Raw genomic sequence first — 13,081 nt, forward strand, 5'->3', positions numbered from 1 at the left:
CAGGCGTTCGAAATACTAGAGGCATCACTGCGCTCTGCGCGTGCGCTTCGCGTTTTAGAGAGCCTATATAAAGAGACGCGGGGAGCTTCGTTTAGACCAGTTTCAACCAAACATAGGAGTGACAGGATCTTTCCTCGCCGGTGTCTACGCTGTTGTTTTTTTCTAAACGCACCTTTCGAAAATTCTCTGATGAGCTATGTCTGACTACTACGTTGACGAGTACGAGCACTTCAATTACGATTACGACAAGCATATATTCACCGGGCACAGTGGCAAACAGCGAAGCAAACGCGAGGCACTGACACACACAAATCACTTCGATCCGTGCGGCCATTCCAGAAAGATCTTGACCAAACTGATGAACTCCGAGCACAACAAACGGAATGTTGGAAAGACCAAGGCGTAAATTGTAAGTTCAATTCCGATGGAATTTTGCACGCTGTTTCATTGTTAGTGAAACTACGTGGCACCGAGTGCAGGCTCGATCTGCAACCTTGGCCGGATTGTGCGTCGTTGTTTACATTCACGGTATTTCGCAGCGTATATGCAATTCTAATCGCGGCTCATGATCATATTCATTTCAACCGCTGATTAGAGAATTTCAGTCGAGCGAACTTCATTTTTGCTCTGTATAATTTTCTCTTTGTGTAAACGACCCGGCTACTACCGTCCTTTGTTTTTTTTTTCATTACTGCGCAACCATTTTAAAGGTGACTCATTTGTTACGCGAACGCACACTTGTTGCCGTTTATGCTTCTTCGCGATGAGATAACTGCGCGGAAGAACGTCAAAACATATCTGACTGTTTTCAATGGATATACGTAGTTGGAAGTAATTTAATGGGCGACGAACTGAGATAGTTTTTGTAATTAACAATCGTTTTATGCGTTTCTGTTTCAGGATCTTGGAGTTTGTGTCCTGCCCGCGGGAAGAGTATTCCGTTTGTCGATTTTGACAGACTGAAGCTATATTAAACAAGAAAAATTCCATTTCCTTTATTCTCAGCAGTGCATATAGTCGCTGAACATAGATCCCTTACTGTAGGATAAGATAATCATTAGCACTTAGTACAAATAGGCTGCATCTTTAATAATCATCGCTATTTTTTTTTCATGGTTTCATTGTGATTTATAGGGTAAATAACCAATGTCCTAGTTAGGACTGCCGTTAATTCGGGATCAGCCTGAGCTTGTGGTCCTGGCGATGTGATAAGAATTCTTAAGTTACGTTTATGTATTGAATTCGCGCACACTGTCAAAATTCGCAGATATTGAGCAGTATCTAGTTAGGAATATTTTGTTTAAATCGATGCTGAAACAAAATTGCTCAATCTCTAGTATTTAGTGATTCACTATGATTTAATATTTCATCCAGTGTGAACGTTAAAAACACGCATTTATTTTTTAAAGTATCCCCCTGAGGTACATATTTGTTAACTTCACACTGCTTTTCTTTCTTAACTTCGAATTTGTTGGGCACTTGGAAGTACTGGATAAAAATGACCATATATGTAATTTTGAAGAATAATGAAATAAAAAGTTTATAATTATTAAAAAAACGAAAAAAAAATTAGTTCCAAATTCAATACCCTGCAATCCCTGCGAAATATTACCATTCTGTGTTTAGATATTGTAAAAAATGCATAAGTCGACGATGCATTGGCGTAGAAATTAAGAAACATTTTCCTTCTGTAAAGCATCGTTACTGACATTTAACAACATATAATATGTAATAAAAATAATGCATCAATACTATGTAACCGCTGTATAAGACCGATTTTAAAAATCACGATTAATACTGAGAAATATTTCGAATAATATCAAAGTAAGTATCCATGAGTCTTCGTAAAAATAAATATTATAACCCACGTGCCTTAAGGGATGTTTCTACTATGACGCCCTGATAAAGTGCCGCTGTTTGGAACTTTTTTTTGCCATAAAAATAATGTGTTTACTAAAGTCAGGTCTTGCCTATCTATTAATACGTGTTTTGAGAATACAAAATTATTTTTTTCACATTTTTGAAATGCTTGTTTGCGCCAAAATAGGTGGGTGTAGTATGCGCTGTAAAAAAAAGACGCCTCGACTGTGGACTCGATTTTCGAGGAACCGTGTGTCTGAAACAAAAAAACCAAAAAGATTTGTAATCAGTATGACTGTCGCTATGGCAGGGACTAGAATCACACATTTTCGTTGTATTTTTGTAATCTTTTGCGTCTCAGAACGATTAAAAAATTTAGCTAATTTCGATAGGTCAACTTTGAACGTCCACCATTTTGTCAATTCGTCATAAATGTAATTAATTTTAGTCCCTGCCATAGCAACAATAATACTGATTAGAAATATTTTTGGTTTTTTTGTTTCAGACACACGGTTACTCGATAATCGAGTCCGCAGTCGAGGCGTTTTTTTTTTACAGCGCATACTATACCCACCTATTTTGGCGCAGGCAAGCATTACAAAAATGTGAAAAAAATAATTTTGTATTCTCAAAACACGTATTAATAGATAGGCAAAACCTCACTTTAGTAAACACATTTTTTGTATGGCAGAAAAAAGTCCCAAACAGCGGTACTTTATCAGGGCGTCACAGTGGAAAGACCCCTTAAATCTTCCGTTGCTTTTCTAAAATATGTACACACGTATATGTTATGAATTTGAAAAATTATCGTATTGCGTTCGGTACATTAAACACTTTAAAATAGATCACGTTAATTTATATTTTATAAAATTCAACTCCTGCTTCAAAATGCCTGTTAAAATGAACTCTGTTGATTGTACGGTTACAGACTTTGGAGCATTTGCTAGGAATTTTTTAGCGATCTTTAAGTCTTCGTCAGTCGAAATGATCACTGCTTTTTCCGGCCACGTCGCCGGTGGTCGTACTAAGGGCTTGCCACTGCAGGAACTGATTATGCCTGTAGAAAAATATCTTAGTAGCCCGTATTAAATAATCAACGATATTTGGCATCAAAAAGACGTACTTTTCCATTCTGGTATGGGCGGAGGCGTCACGTTCGATGTTAATACGACGGTATACCCTAACAAAAGTTTTTGTTCCCTCGCTTTGTCGAGGCTGCCTCTTAACTTGAATCCAAATTTAACTTCCGCAGCAGGGTCCTTCAATATATAGTTCTCCAACTCGACGAACTGGCCCGCTTTCCCGCTGTCGGTTAACCAATCGATCGTGACTATTGGCACAGACTGTGCTAAAGCGCACAGGAACTTGAACGTCCTTCGAACTTTATCCGTGACCAACACACTGCATTTTGTTGGATCCTCCACTTGAGACGCACCTGTAAAAAGACGAAATCAATGTTACGCGCGGTTGAAATTACAATTCTTCGTCGTGTACGCATCTCGTACTCACCTAGTTTCCTTAATACATTGCTGTAACGTAACGTATTTTCGATGCCCGTGAATAGAACTTTGTGTCTGACTTTGAACGGCGACGACGTCGTGAACGAAGAAGATATACCCCTACGAGTTCTAGATGGCATGGAAAGGAGGACTGACGCAGTATCAAGACTGGAATTCATCCCTAAAGAAGTATTGTCTTTTATGATATCTTCCTCTTGTTTTTTCATTTTCGGCTTTCTTCCCCTTTTTTTAGGAACCGTAACTTGACCGGTGGTACTACTTGCAGTGGTTTCATTAGTGGAAACTTTTGTGGACTCCTCCACTGGTGAATCAGCAATCGATTTGTGATGGCCACGAGTTGATTTGGATGGCTTTTTACTGTTTCTCGTTGCACTTACAGTGGGCAAGTCTACAGTAGCATCAGCGATATTGCGGGTTTTGGACCTTGAAATTTTCAGTCGGTTGGCTTTCGCAGCGAGTATCTTCAAATCTACATTATCGGATTCAGACGAGTCTGAGGGAGCACTGTTTTCTGAGAGATCGACGTCCAAAAGGGCATTTACAGCCACACGTTTTCTAGCATTTCTTGTTCTAGTAGTGTTACCCTCGCTTACGTCTTTCTTCTTCTCCATCTCTAAACGAATGGCTTGCACTTTAAGGGAAGCATTCATGATCATCTCCACTTCCTGTGACTCTTCTCCAAACTGCGAATTGATATCTTCTACTTCACGTTGACGTTTATTGCCCACTCTTTGACTTGTGTATCTTTTTCTCTCCATACCCTGACCAGTTACTACGCTCTCCGTCCTATTTAAGCTGCTCAATGTACTTTGACTACTAACGCTGGAACGTACACTTTGATTGGTTTCGTTACTGACGATCCCCTCAGCAATCGGCTCTGCTGATATGCTCGGAGAGATTCTAGTCACCTTTACCACGAACTGCTTAGACAGTAAGTTCAAATGACTACGCGGTAGATTCGAGGTATCCCAAGTTTCTACGCCCAGTGGCGAACTCTTTTTGACCACGTAGTTGAGAATGTTTTCCGGGTTTCTCCTGGTGACAATACTACTCCTAGCGTTCCTCCTCCCACCTTTCGTAGGCGCAGGTACATCCTCGTTGACGTCCTCCTTACGCTTCTTCGCGTTGCTACCCTCATTCAGATCCACGCCCGATCGTTTCCCGACTCGCAAAGCGTTCGATACAGTTATTTTCGCAAGTTCTGCATTCGCTACCGGAGCTTCTTTTCCCACCTGAAAAACAGACGAACGATCAACATTGTTTTTGGTGGAATTTCGCGTCCTTACGTTGCGTTGAATGGAAGGGATACGGGTTGCTTGTTCTTGCGTGTGGGCAAAGGAGACCGATTTTTCGTGCGCCAATGATTCGCTTCCTTTCGATTTTCGTAATCGCCTGGAGGTGTTTTTCGCTGGTTCCTCGTCGTCGCTTTCGTGCATAGGCATAGACGCTCTGTCGACGTCAAAACTGCCACAGCTTGCCAAAAGTGCTGAAGAGTTTGGCTTGCTGATGGTGCGATAAGGCTCGGTGTTCTCCACGTTTATTCGAGCAACCGATTTTCGCGGTACCTTTACTCTTTTCTTAGGTGCAACCTTCTTCGGGTCTTGCTTCGAACGATTTCTACCACTGCCCATTCTGAATTGACGCGATGACGAGGTTGTTGGGCTCGCTGGATTCGACAGGGTACCTGAAATCCTCACTTCAGGGAATCCAGCTAAAATATCCTCATCATCCTCCAATAATATAGAGCTCCGTCGATGTGGTATAATGCCGATCAACGTGTCAGAGTTCTCACTAGCTGGAGATTCTTCCAATACATTTCTGTCGTTCTTTGATTTGAAGTCCATTTTATCTAAAATCAATTTACAAGATTTTGATTCCTCTTCGTGTCTCCTCGATCTTGGCGTTGTTACACCTTTAGGCGATGGCTTGAATACTGCATCAGCAACACTATTGCGTTTATTCGTGGCATCAACTGTTTCTGATCTCGTAGCAGGTTCCTCTGCTTTACTATTGTCAGATACGATTTCAATAGGGGTAACAGAATCTTGGGAGTCTACTAAAATATTACGTTTTCGCGGCGAAGTAAGAGCAGATAAATATTGTCCCGTGTTTTGTGACTTTACATTCGCTGTAGTGTTCAAGTCGGACCTACTAGACTTCCTCCCTGGCGATGAATCCGAAACAGAGCCTGTCGGTACTTTGCTTCTTCTGCCTCGTGCAAACCTCTTTACCTTACTGATTTCTGGCGATCTACTATCGGCATTAGGCGTATCGTTGGACGCATCTTCGCACTGCGACGATTGCAACACGTTTGTAAGCACCTGAGTCGATATTTGCGATTGATTGTTCAGATCCTCCTCGTTCACATCGTCGAACATTTTGTTTAAGTTTCTCTCCAAAGTATCGTCTGAAGTAACTTTATGCGATTTCTTCGGCGTGTTCTTACCATTCCCGCTAGAATTCGGTAGAGGCATCCTTTCAATCTCACTGAGCAGCTGCGTAGGCGCCATCTCGTAATCAATATCCTCAACGCTGCGTTCTTCGGCGGGGCTAGGAATTAGAATGAATGATTTACGTGATTCCTTGTCATCGGCATCTGCAACCTTTTCCGAGAAATTAAGTATTTGAGTAGCTGTATTATCCTCCATTTCAGTGATATCTTCCTCCTCTTCATTAACCGCTACTTTACTTTTCGCCGAGACCACGGAAGCTTTACTTGCTTCTGCGTAAAATTCACTTGGTAGAATTTGCGTTGCTGCTAAGTCGTCGACGTCCACATCCGTATCAGACTCTGGTCTCGTATAAGCTTCAGGTTCATTCGTCGCGATCACCTGAGTAGGCGTGTCGAAGTCCACATCAGCCTTGCTGCCCTCTATCGCTGTTGGATCTTTGTTCTTTTGGTTTACATGTTGCGTGAGCGTGTCGAAGAGATTGTCAGAGTCTTTGCTCGACCCAGCATCATTCTTAGTTTCTTTACTCACGTTCTGCCGCACCTCGAAAGAACAAGATTCTCGTTTTTCCTTCAAAGCTATTTCCGTGAAACGACCTTCCTCGTCGGTATCCGAATCATCGTTCATAGGCAATTGGCTCTTCGCTGGCCCCGCGCTATCTTGACTGTCTTTGCGTGAATACCTTTGAAACACGCCTTCCTGGTCGGTGTCGTCAGAGTCTTCGTCCATAAGGCCTGCTTTAAACGGAAGAGCAATCCGTTGAGTCGCGGCTTCGAAGATGTTCTCATCGTCGACTTTGACTTGCGTCGCTGCGTCGAATATGTTCTCGTCGCTGCTGTTTTCTGTCGTTTTATTGACAGACGTAGCTGACTTCGATTTTGCCTCGTCCAGCGAATCGTCGTCCTCAACGAAATCGAACAAATTCTGCGAACCAAGCAAGTCACGACTCCTATCGAATTCCGATTCATCTTCGAAGTTTGTGCTTAGAGATAATTGTTGATTTTCCTGCGAACCTCTTTGAACATTGTCTGTCTGTTCAGTACTTGTCGTAGCACCCTCAACTTTCGCAGTTGAAGCTTTCTCAGATGCGTTTTGTTCGAGGTTATTAGCATCCTTCCCTTCGTCTGCTGTTAGCTTTCTCTTCCCTAATTCTCTATTCTCGACATCACTAATGCTTTCGTCTTTTCCAGCTGAAACATTTTTAGCACTACTCTTTTTCGGCGTCAGGATCTTGTGGATGTCCTCCTCGTGTTGCGTATCAATGTCGTGTATATTAGTTGGAATGCATTGCGTCTCGACATCTTCCTCGTGCTGCGTTTCCATGTCGTGGATATCAATCTGCCGTTTAGGTAGGGCCTTCCCAAGAGCCCTGATGCTTACCAAGCAGATCTTTTGAGTCTCGACGTCGTGAATATCCACCACGGTGTCACCCTCCAATTCGAATGACTTCTGCGTCTCCATATCGTGAATACTGACTCTTGGTACACCTACGTTTTCCTTTCCTCGATCTCCGAAACATTGCGAATTGTCCATGATGCTGTCCTCCGCGGAAGAGTCTTGAATGAAACTCTTCCTGCTGTTGTTGGAGGTCCTTTGCGGAACAGACGGACGCCGAAAGATTGCTTCCTCATCGCCAGCTTGTGTCGCGGGGATCATGGAAATATTCTCCTGCAATGTGGACGAATTGTTCTACGTAAAGCATACAGGATAACGTAGAAAAAAATTTCCCTGCAAGACCGAGCATAATTACCAACGACGAGTCGGGTGTTGCTGGAATCGTCATTTGCTGCTCCTTTCGACAAGTTGGTACCGGGGTCTCTGGGATGAATCGCTCGCATGGGCGGTGGACCGTGTAAATCCCATGCACCATGCCGAAGTCTACAGAGCTTCCATCTTTCAGCTCGTACCACCGGCCATGCCTTAGAATTGTCTAAACAGGAAAGTGAAAGTAGCAGCGGGGGTGTCTTTTATTCGTCGAGGATCGTGTTATTCTTCGAGGGCCCCTTTTCGGTTGGATACTTGAGACTTTCGCGCTCTAGGTACTTGTGGCGTGTACTCTTCGAGGCTTTCAGGTGTAAGCCATGATTGTTTCGAACAGTGCTCAGCCAATTTTATTATGCGGGAGTATGAGGATGAATTGAAGCACGTTTTGTGATAGACATTCATTCGCTCACGTTATAGATCATTAATCTGTTGTAATCAATGGAGAATATATATTGGGAAGGGCATGGCTTATATCTGGAAGCCTCTCTACTATAAACTGTCCATTCAAGTGACCAATTTAACCCTCAACTAGTACGGTGAAATGTGCACTTCAGATTGTCAAATGTGTGGCTGAATGCAAAAGATATTGCTCATAAACGATTGAAAAATAAACTACAATGAGGGTGTCAAGTTCCACTGATTGGAATTATCAGTTGAACCCGGTGCTACGACGGAAGAGTATGGAATATTTATATCTCAATCTACGAGCTGAGGATTTTAACAGTCAGTGAAGAATCAAGGGATCTGAATCTAAACTGAATCTAATCACATCTGTACAGATAATAGAATCTCATTACATTATTCAGCTTTGTTTTATTAGACGAATTCAGGTCACAGATCCATGCCGATGTCTCGCTACTATTAGCCTCGATCTCAGCATGCTTTTTAGATACAGTCTGCAACAAAAAAAGTAATTTCTTTACGAACTATCATCATAATATTCTTGCATGTGCCTTTTCTCCCAGTCAACGAGACATAATTCAAAATAAAAACCTCGTTAATATATAATATAGGTAGACTGCGCGTGTTTTACGAAAATAACAAGGTGAGTGGCTAGCAATCTATATACAATCTAATTTTTATACAACTTTTCTGTTAACTGACGTCTTCTATCGATACCATTGTTTACGATCGCATTGCTATTTGTCGCATAACAGCAGATTTAAACGCACGATTGCGGCAGAGACGTCAATGCTCTTATCAGAATTCACAATACATAATGTGCTCGAATTGAATTCATACGGTACAATGTCCTTTCGTGTATATTTTCTGCGTTTCAAAGTAGTTACGTGACGTTCTGCTGCGGCGAGCAAAACACATTAGTTGAATTGCTCCAATCGGGCTATACAGGCTGAATTTAAATGCTCGAATGGTACCAGATCGTATTAGAGCAAATAGAACACCTTCCCCGCTAGCGTAGTGACCCAGGAGCTTTATCTTATCTCACTTAGGGACTAATAATAAGAGAAATTAACGTCGATATTCTCCCACGGCTCGCTTGTATATAAATTACGAGGCTCGCGTTACAACAGAACCACAATCCGTCCCTGTCTGCGCGTTGATAATCTTCGAACGAAATGTAGTTTACTGCAGCGATAATTAGCCGACTTATATTCACATCCGTTCGAGAACTGCACCGCGCTGGTTGTTTGTTGTACTTATCTAATTCAACGCACACAGGCGGGCGTCTATCCAAAAGTGGGCAATAAATACGAGAGGTGAGTGGCGTATGCATCACTGTGTCGAAGATGACGAAGCTGGCGTGCCTGCTTCTGCTCCTCGGTTTCGTAACATTGGCATGGAGCCTGGAGGAAGCACCGACGGTCAGAACACCTTTGGGTGCTATCAGGGGCTACCGCAAGATCTCTGCCAATGGAAGACAGTATGAAGCCTACGAAGGGGTTCCTTATGCGCTGCCCCCCATCGGCAAGCTCCGATTCAAGGTAATAAAGCATGCTCAGCTTCCAAAGCTGCTGAAACTGTTAAGCAATATCTATGCAACGTTGGAAGTCTGTGGTTTTTTATTTGTATGACGACGTGTTGTTCAGCCGCCTCACAGGGTACCGCCATGGATTGGAGAGCTTCCTGCGACGAAATTCGGCTCCCCTTGCTTGCAGTACACCCAAATGGCAGAGAGTCCGAATGAGAAAGTGCTCGGTGCTGAAGACTGCCTCTACTTGAACATATACGTGCCGGTGCACAACAAAATGTCCTCCAAGCCGATGCCGGTGCTCTTCTGGATACACGGTGGGGCCTTTCAGTTCGGCAGTGGGATGGACATGGGCGGCAAATTCCTTATGGACCACGACGTCGTGTTCGTTACGATCAATTACCGTCTGGGAATATTGGGTACCTTGAAACAGCTAATTACAGTCTGCTAGATGTATTCGGATAATTTTTAATAGTAGATCTTCGTGGATGAACTTGAAATAGATAAAAGTACGCGCTGTTGCGTTTGATAGCTGTACCATTTAGAAGATGGAAATATGATTCTTCTCCTTGTAGCTTTCGTATTTTTAAGAACATTGTTTGAGATGAATCGAGACTGACGCATCAATGATTTCCCTCGAAGGTTTCCTCAGCACGGAGGACGAAATAGTTCCCGGAAACATGGGACTCAAGGACCAGAGCATGGCCCTCAGATGGGTTTCAGAGAATATCGAGTGGTTCGGTGGTGATCCAAAGAGGGTGACTTTGGTCGGCTTGAGCGCGGGTGGTGTGAGCGTCCATTATCACTACCTGTCACCCATGAGCGCTGGTCTTTTCCAAGGTATCGAACGCGCTATCTCGATAGCAGACAATTAAACTCTTATTGGCGTTAATCTTGTACAATCTCCCGATCTCGCGTGACGCAGGCGGCTTGTCTATCAGTGGCACGGCGTTCGATTGTTGGACGCAGACGGAAAGCTCATTGGAGAAAGCGAAACATGTAGCAGCCCTGATGGGCTGCCCCACTGCCAACAGAAAGGAAATGGTCCGCTGCCTGAGATATCGGCCTTCTAGACCTATGGTTGAATCTACTCGCGAATTTATGGTAAGTAGCCTCTGTTCACATACAACTGCAAAAAGGCAATTACTTTACGAGGAATAATTCATTTCAGCGATTTTATTTCAATCCATTCACACCCTTCGGACCCGTCACGGAGAAGCTGTCGGAAGAACCATTCATCGATCGTCCTCCCGTGGAGATCGTGAGCAGTGGTGGTGTTCATGACGTTCCTTGGGTCACTGGAGTTACCAGCGAAGAAGGGCTTTACCCAGTTGCAGGTAGAATTTTCGAAAATAATTACGAAAATGTCGCTGCAATCATGACAGCTTCCTGGCACAATGCATCTTATAGAGTTCGTCGCTAAACCAGAAGCCCTGACGATGTTGGAAGAGAATTGGGACCTCCTCGCTCCTCATTTCCTTGATTACAATTACACTTTACCTAAGGAGAAGCATGCCGAAGTTGCCAGGCTCATAAAGACACACTACTTCGGATCAGCAAAGATAGACAACACGACAACGAACTCTCTGATCCAGATGGCTGGTGATCGATTCTTTGTTATTGATAGCGAAAAGGCAGCCATAATGCAGGCTAAAGTTAATCAGCAACCCGTTTGGTATTACTATTATTCTTACAGAGGCTCCGACAGCTTGAGCCGAGCTATGAGTGGAACTGATACTAATTACGGTACGCTCTTTAGAGGGGGATAATAGTATGATAAAAAAAGAGTGGAGGTATACTGAATACTTTGTACAGGTGTGAGCCACGGGGACGATGCATACGCTGTTGTAGATACTCCTTATATGGATTCCACGAGAACAGAGAAGGATCTGAAAATGCAGCAAGCTCTGATTCAGCTCTGGGTATCACTGGCAACAGACGGGTAAGTAGAAATGATCAATCGTGCGATCATGGTGGCTTAAGTAAACAATTTTGGGATATTCTTGTGTATTCTTCGCTTACAATTTAGAATTCCAAACGTGGGTGGCACTCAATGGCCGAAATTAAATCCAAATGACAAGACGTTCCAGTATTTAAATATTTCTGGACCGGACAATATTCATATGGATAATAATGAAAACTTGGGGCAGAAAAATTTCTGGAATACTATTGATTTTAATGAAAACAAATTAAGCAGTACGTCTAGTGGGAATATAGCGAAAGAAGAATTATAAACATGTACTCTACACGAGGATGTTTTAGAAGTTACGCAGACATAATTTTATACTCTTCATTTATGAGAAAATATATAATTATAACATATTTATCAGCTGCTTTATTATTTCCGCCCCACATATTTCCAAATATTATCATGTAGAGATGAGGAAAAACATTTTGTGAATTAGCAAACACAAATTAAGTGAAAGGAATCGTTTTATTACATAAAAGTATTCAAAATTAATTTAAACTGTACTAAAGTGGCTAATTGTACCTCAATTGCATTTAAAAGCAGTGAGCTCTGAAACTGCCACGCAAACATACACTTGCGCTACACAGTTTCTTGTGCCCGCAATTTTACATCCATTCTCAGAATCGATTTAAATACACACGTTACGCCCAACTAAACAGTATGTAGAATTCCTGCAATGCTACCTTAATCATTTGTCATTCCCACCCAATGGCAATATTTATATTGCATAATTCGTTGAAAAGTGAAAACAGCCATCAAGAACTTACTTGATTATCCAATACAATACTGCAATTAGGGTGCCTCCCGATTTGAGTGACCCCCTTCTTGATCGCATACGGATATTCCTCAATCGTCAACACACCGACCTAAAATTTACAAGCGACCATAAAAATTTATAAAAATCAAGTAAAGAATATATCATTGATTAAGATGAGCAGTATTCATTGCATCTCAAGGAAACCATTTTACAAGTGATGACGTGTATTCGGTAATATAAAAGACGATTGGAGAAAGAGAAATGTAAGGAATGTTTAATGTTTAATTCATCTATACCTGTATTTCATCTTCAGGTTCTTGTCGCAACGATTGAGTTAACCTTTGGGTCAGTGCAGAATCATCAAAGAGAACTTGTGTCGGAGGAATATCCATCATAAAGAGAATTTACTGAAACGGGACGTAATTTTTAGGCGACTTTCGACTATTTTTACGATTTTCCTTAGAGTCAACGAATCTTTCATGAGATAACCTCATCTGACGCGTAGGACTATGAATTTACTAGTAACTATCGCGCACGAATGAGGTAATAAATCGAGAAGTTTATGGATTATTTAAAAACTGTTAACGAAAATCTAGTCAAATATGATATAAAAGACCGCGATACGCGGAAGACTAACTGTTCCCGGTTTTTCCCGCCACTACTTTATCTCACGGTGTAAGAAAGACACGACTACGCTACCCCCATCACAAAACTGCTGTGATCTTAAAGAAAAAGTTACTTGTCCCTCCTGCAGAGGGTATTAGTGTAACATGTGAACAATATCAAGTTTACTTCCTTATGTTTCTTTTACAAGGGAAAACGAACATTGGT

General features: G+C 42.2%; 3 protein-coding genes across 4 annotated transcripts; 2 read left to right on the plus strand and 1 right to left on the minus strand.

Moving 5' to 3' along the window:
* The first annotated feature begins 78 nt into the window (after nt 1-78).
* On the plus strand, nt 79-2,422 carry LOC143372640 (nuclear protein 1). Its single transcript, XM_076819062.1, has 2 exons — nt 79-409; nt 901-2,422. The coding sequence occupies exon 1, from the start codon at nt 197-199 to the stop codon at nt 404-406; it is 210 nt and encodes a 69-aa protein (XP_076675177.1). The 5' UTR covers nt 79-196; the 3' UTR covers nt 407-409; nt 901-2,422.
* Nucleotides 2,423-2,701: 279 nt separating this feature from the next.
* Mu2 (mutator 2) lies at nt 2,702-12,889 on the minus strand. Of its 2 annotated transcripts, XM_076818982.1 has the most exons (8): nt 12,547-12,889; nt 12,261-12,359; nt 8,392-8,490; nt 7,581-7,760; nt 7,322-7,519; nt 3,370-7,261; nt 2,984-3,295; nt 2,702-2,917 (listed from the first exon to the last, which is right to left on the minus strand). In XM_076818982.1, exons 1-8 carry the CDS (start codon nt 12,643-12,645, stop codon nt 2,706-2,708), a joined length of 5,091 nt encoding a protein of 1,696 aa, XP_076675097.1. In that variant the 5' UTR covers nt 12,646-12,889; the 3' UTR covers nt 2,702-2,705. The 2 variants fall into 2 exon arrangements, with proteins under 2 accessions (XP_076675097.1, XP_076675096.1); XM_076818981.1 differs by having other exon boundaries at nt 3,370-7,498; nt 12,547-12,888.
* Nucleotides 9,081-11,846, plus strand: Jhe (juvenile hormone esterase). Its single transcript, XM_076819022.1, has 8 exons — nt 9,081-9,537; nt 9,643-9,943; nt 10,167-10,364; nt 10,450-10,628; nt 10,696-10,861; nt 10,935-11,270; nt 11,340-11,466; nt 11,554-11,846. Exons 1-8 carry the CDS (start codon nt 9,343-9,345, stop codon nt 11,756-11,758), a joined length of 1,707 nt encoding a protein of 568 aa, XP_076675137.1. The 5' UTR covers nt 9,081-9,342; the 3' UTR covers nt 11,759-11,846.
* Nucleotides 12,890-13,081: the final 192 nt, after the last annotated feature.

Source organism: Andrena cerasifolii, chromosome 8, assembly GCF_050908995.1.
Source record: "Andrena cerasifolii isolate SP2316 chromosome 8, iyAndCera1_principal, whole genome shotgun sequence".
Classification (NCBI taxonomy): domain Eukaryota; kingdom Metazoa; phylum Arthropoda; class Insecta; order Hymenoptera; family Andrenidae; genus Andrena; species Andrena cerasifolii.